The sequence below is a fragment of the Trypanosoma conorhini genome, assembly GCF_003719485.1.
Source record: "Trypanosoma conorhini strain 025E chromosome Unknown Tco_14.4_contig_00042, whole genome shotgun sequence".
NCBI lineage: Eukaryota > Euglenozoa > Kinetoplastea > Trypanosomatida > Trypanosomatidae > Trypanosoma > Trypanosoma conorhini.
The window spans coordinates 17,930-23,355 of NW_021704131.1; the positions used below are offsets into that span (position 1 = coordinate 17,930).

General features: G+C 68.2%; 2 protein-coding genes across 2 annotated transcripts in view, besides 2 other annotated features; both read right to left on the minus strand.

Annotated features, from left to right (window-relative positions):
• Tco025E_01322 (uncharacterized protein) overlaps positions 1-3,490 on the minus strand; it is a gene marked incomplete at both ends in the record, with an annotated part of 4,479 nt that extends 989 nt beyond the window's left edge. The window contains one exon of the mRNA XM_029368260.1: positions 1-3,490. This exon is cut by the window's left edge and continues 989 nt beyond it. Coding sequence (XP_029231568.1) covers positions 1-3,490 — 3,490 coding nt within the window.
• A 490-nt stretch (positions 3,491-3,980) lies between these two features.
• Positions 3,981-4,889, minus strand: Tco025E_01323 (uncharacterized protein; the record flags this gene model as incomplete). Its single annotated transcript, XM_029368261.1, has 1 exon — positions 3,981-4,889. One exon carries the CDS (start codon positions 4,887-4,889, stop codon positions 3,981-3,983), a length of 909 nt encoding a protein of 302 aa, XP_029231569.1.
• Positions 4,890-4,903: 14 nt separating this feature from the next.
• Positions 4,904-4,939: a microsatellite.
• Positions 4,940-5,248: 309 nt separating this feature from the next.
• Positions 5,249-5,278: a sequence feature (GA-rich).
• The last annotated feature ends 148 nt before the right edge of the window (positions 5,279-5,426 follow it).

Here is a 5,426-nt window from a genome sequence, read left to right on the forward strand (position 1 = left end):
GCTGCTGCTGCTCCACCCCCTCCGCCGACTCGAGACCCACCGACGACTGTGAGTCGCCAAGCACCAGACACGAGACAGGGCGACTGATGGGCGGCGGCGGCGGCGGCGGCGGTGGCGGCGGTGGCGGCGCCGAAGACGCACTCGCCAGCGACATCATCGTCGTCCTGGCGGGTTTGCCAAAGGGGTTCTGCGGCTTCGCGCGGGACGGCGGGGTTGTCACTGGGACCCGCTGCTGCTGCTGCGGGCTGCCACTGCCTCTCCCGTCCAGGCCGCTCTTGGACGGCGTGGTGGACGGCGTGGCCTCCGCCGGCCGCTTCCTCGGCGATGGCTCTGCCGGATCCGTGAAGGTCACGTGCCGCCTCGATGGACTCGCAGCGGCGGCGGCGGCGGCGGCGCTTGACCGTCGCTCCGGCGTCACAGCGGGGGAGGCGACGGCGGGCGGCTGTGGGGCGCGCTCGCCCGCCTCCACGACCGGAGCCGTCGCCTCCCCCGCGGCCGGCCGCGGCTCCCTGTCTGTGGGGGCGCTACTCACCGTGCCGGCGGGCTTTTCCTTCGCCAGCAGCTTGCGCAGCATCAGGTCCCGCTCCCGCTCACTAACGACGGTGCCCTCAAGCGGGAGGGTGCAGCGCCGCCGCCTCTTCGCCTTCACCCGCACCTCCAGCAGCGCAAGCAGCTTCTGCACCAGCTGCCCATGCCCCTGCGCGTTGGCCTCTTTGGCGCACGCCTCAATGTTGTCGCGCAGCTCAAGCAGGGTCGCGAGGTCCAGGGCGCGGGTCGTCTGCTGCTCCTGCAGTGCGCTCTTGAAGAGTTCCATAATTTTTCTGTCATGCAGCGCGTCGTGCTTGGCGATGACGGCGGTGTAAAATGTGCTGCGCCGCTTCACCTCGTCGGTCCGCACCTCGCGTCGCAGCAGGTGGTCCCACGTCACCATGTCCCGCTCGGTGCCGCAGCGGGTGAGGGGCAGAAACAGGCGCACGTGCTCCGTGGGGAGGCCGCTGGCGACGGCGGCGGGGTACGGCGGGTCACTCTTGCAGGAGCGGTACGCAAACACCGCCTCGTCGCTGACGCCCCAAATCCAGAGGTTGTACGTCTGATCCGTCAGGCAGCGTGGGTCCAGCACCGGCAGCCAACTCCCGCCCCAGTTGAAGGTGAGCATGCGCAGCACGCCGGCGGTGTCGGCGACGTGCAGCGGACCGTCCTCCGACCACCCCATCCACTGCAGCTGGTGCAGACTCCCGTCCGGCTGCGATGTGAGCGGGACAACGACCGACGGCAACACTACAGAGCGGGAGCCCACATCGAGCACCTGCAGCCGCATCTCCCCACCGCCCTCCAGGTAGCAGACCGCGAGGGGGTCAAAGTCGGCCTTGAAGGAGTGCATAATCTTGCTGCTGTTGGTTCCCACCATCGCGACGATGCGAGGGAAGAGGCTGAGCACGGCGAGCTCAAGCCCGGAGAGGGAAAAGAGCCGCAGGTACCGGCTCGTGGCGACCGCCGTGTAGCGGATACCAGCAGTCAGACAACGAACCGTTTCGCCGGGGTACAACCGCACACGCCAATCCGACTGCGCCCCAATGGCGACGAAGGTGCGGTAGTACAACGTCAGCCGCGGCGTGTCGTCCACGCTGTCCATCTCCGCGTCCTGCGCCATCACAAAGGCGGCCCCCACGGGACTCAGCGCCGCCATTAAAATAGTGCCCCGCTCCAATACACGCACGGCCTGAATAGACATGTCATGAAAGTGGACTGTGGTGGCGTCGGCGGTGCTGTGGATGTAGCCCACCGAGTTGTACGCCAGGTAGCAGCTTCCCTCCTCCCCCACGGGCGTTGCGCCAATCTGAAAGGAGTAATCAACCACAGCCGCCGGGCCCCCGCCCCCCGCTGCCCGCACCGACGCATCGTTTGGCGGTTGCGACGCCGCCGAGGAGCCGTTCGTCCCCGTCGTCACGAGAGAGCCACCGTCGTCCAGGGCGCGTCCGCCGCGGTCGTCGCCATCCCGCTCCATGACGTCGTCGCCACTGGCGTCGTGCTCCGACGACTCCTCCGCCTCGTCGTCAAGGAAGACGGAGCGGTGTCTGCGGCACTCCGCCTCGGCAGCTAGCAGCGCCTCCTTGGGGTCCTGCTGCCGCCAGCGCGAAGGCCGCTCCTCCCCGCCGTCGTCGTCCCTGTAGTGCGGGTTGGTGCGCTTCAGGTCATCCACCACCTGCCGGAAGTCTTCCTTGGCGACCGAGGCGGAGGAGGAAGCGGAGGAGGCGGAGGAGGAAGCGGAGGAGGACCCGTCATCGCTGCCGCCGCTGTCGTTGATAACGCCGCCATCGTTCTCCTTTGCAGGCCTCCCATGCTGCACGTCGAGGGACTCCTCCTTGCCGCCGTCCGCGGGGGCCTCTCTGCGCGGCTTCTTCCTCCCCGGCACGTCGGCGTCCGCCGTCCTCTTTGCGGCCAGCGCCTTCGGCGCCTCCCGCTGCAGGTACGTGACGGCGCCGTCCCGCGTCCCAACGACGACGTCGCCGCTCGCCGCATCCACGTGGGCGTCCGTCACATCCGTGAGGCTCTGCCCCTGCAGGCGCGTCACGCCCCATTTGCGGACATCCAGCTTCGCCGCGACGACGCCGGTGGTGCCGGCAAGCACCACGCAGAGGATGTTGGCGGAGAGGGCGTAGCACGTGACGCCCAGCAGGTCTGTCATGCCGAAGCCGTCAATCCCGGCCACGTGCCGGAGGCGGTGCTTGTGCGGCGGCGCTGTGGCCTCCTCAAGCCGCAGCACGCGGGCCTCAGTCACACCGGGGACAAGCAGCAGCAGGGCGCCGTCGCTGCCGCGGCCCCAACACAGCCGGTAGGCGACGGCGTCGTCCCGCTTCGCCGTGGGGGAGAGAAGACTTGGGAGCGCGAGACTGACACCCCTGAGCCGCTCCGACGCCGCCTGCTGCCCGGGGGCGGCTTCCCCCTGCGACTGCGACTGCGACGACGCCTTGGAGTTGGCGGGGGGGCAGCAGGCAGACACGACGCCCACCGCGCCGCTCGCGGAGGCCATGGCGAGGAGGTTTCCGCACGGCGAGAGGGCGAGGCCGACCAGCGGGTGGGGGACATTCATCGGCAGCGTCTGCACACTGCAGCCGCTCGGGGACATCTGCAGACAACGCAGGGAGTCGCCGGCGACAAACACGCGCCGGCGCTCCGCGTCGAACAAAACGCAGCGAACTTCACCCGTCACGCGGCACATGACGCGTGCGGTGGAGGTGGAAAGCACATTCTCGTGCAGGACGACGTTGCCGTCGCGGCCGCACGAGAGCGCCAGTCCCAGCGCGGAGTGCAGCACCACGCAGGTGACGGCGCCGTCGTGGCACTGGCGGGCCCAAAGCTGCTGGCAGGAAGGCCACCGCTTCTGCGGGTAAAGCGCCACAACACCGTCGATGCCGCCCGTCAAGACATGGGCGGCGTCCACGCACACACGCGTCGCCCCGGCTGGGTGAGCCTGCAGCTGTGGAAGCATACAGTGAACCCTACGCAGCGAGAACGCCCCATGCGCAGAATAATGCAAAGCGCAGGTGAGAGAAAACAAGAAGAGGCAGAAATACGGCAAGAGAGAGAAAGAGGGAAACAGAGTAGCACATCCCACCCACCCCTCCCGGAGGAGGAGGCTGGCAGGTGGAGAGAATGCTGAGGCCCGCAAAGGACACCGTCGCGTCAGGCTGAGGCGTCATCCCGTCTCATGTCTTCTCCCCATGCAAGTGGGGGAGCGACGAGGCTGGCGCACCTTGAGAAACAAAAGAAGAAGCAAACAAAAAAAATCGGGGAGAGGGAAAAATAACAAGGCAAAAAAGCCTACACACAGCAAAGCTTGCACGCTTTCTCTAGTGAGTCGCACCATGACGACAGCCAACCAGCCACGCAGCAGGGTTTGCCAAGGACACCCAACAACAGTACAGGAAAACGAGACCCAACACAACTCTCACATCGCTCTTCTGTTGTGCATGGAGCTCCTACGTCTTTGGTGGCGCTCGCTGCGGCGCAGTGCCTTCTGCGGTTGCCTGCAGCGCCGAGGCGGGCCCGGGTGCTCCCCCGGGTTCCGAGCACAGTGAGGCCAGTAGCTGCTGCCTGTCTTGTTCCTTCGCCCGCTCCCGGGCCCGGCGCACGGCCTTCATGAGACGATCTAACGTTATCCCGGCAGGCTTCTCAGGCGTGCGCGGCGGCGACGGCGACGGCGACGGCGGCGAGCTTGCGATGGGGGCTTCCGGCAACGACGGCTGCGCCGCCGCGGCCGATGCTCCCGCGCCCCGCCTCTCCTCGTCGCCGGCGACGTCGCGGCGGCAGCACATCGCCTCCACCGCCTCTACGCGGCGCCGCAGCTCCAGCAGCTCCGCAGAAACCCCGCCGCTCTCCTCCTCCTCCTCTTCCTTCGGCGGTGCGGGGCCGTCGTCGACGGCAGCGTCCGCGGCACGCGGCGGCAAAAAAGCGAAACCGCCCCTCGCCTCTGACGCCGTCGCGTCTCCCGTGATGTTGTACGGCTGCTCCGCCGGGACTGAGGCGGCGGGGAGGCCGTAGTTCAGCTGGTACCACGCCGTGGAGGGCGGGTCGCGCGACTCCCACCACGGCAGCCCCGCCCCCTCGCCGGCACGCAGCAGCGGCGACGGCGCGGCCCGTGCGGGGGCGAAAAAGGCAGAAACCGGGCCGGGCCCCGCCACGCCTCGGCGCCACCACGGCCGCACAAGCGGTGCACCGGGCGCGACGCAGGCAGCGTCGCACATGCAACGCGCCGCGCAGGCCCGTTCGAGGCAACCCGGATCCACCGCCGCCGCGGTCGCCAGCGACGGAGCAAAGTCGCCCTGCGTCTCCGCAGCGTAAGGGTGCGACGGCACAGCCGCATGCCGTGCAGCCTCTTGCCGCAGCATCTCCACACCAACCTCACGGAAGCCGCACACACGCACACGCACACGCACGCGGACTTCTACCTGACACCAAGGCGCCACGCGGAGAGGGGGGCAGGGGAAGGGTCAGCAAAGGCTGGGAGAGCAGAAAGAGCAGCAGGCGGAGGGCACGCGGGGAAGCGGGCGCCGCGAGGGCGGCAAGGACGCAGCCCCACCCCAAAGTCAAGAACAACACCAGCAACAGAAGCCGCGTCCGGCTGCCGTCTTCTCCCCTCCTATTCCTACACAGGGGGAGGGGGGCACACAACAAAGCGGCGGCGTCGGCTTGGCGCGGTGCCTGCCCAGCGTCCCCCCACTGAAGAGTCGGGTTCCCCCACACACACAGAGAGAGAGAAAGAGGGAGTGAGGGAAAGGAAGAAATGGATTCAAAGTAAGTGCGGCCATGGCAATCGGGGCTCTCGTCGTGAACTCACAAAGTGGCACTCCTGCAGGCCCCTGCTCCCCCGCGTGGAGGGCCGGGAAGGAGGTTGGGCCGGGATGACGGCGCGGCACACACAAAAC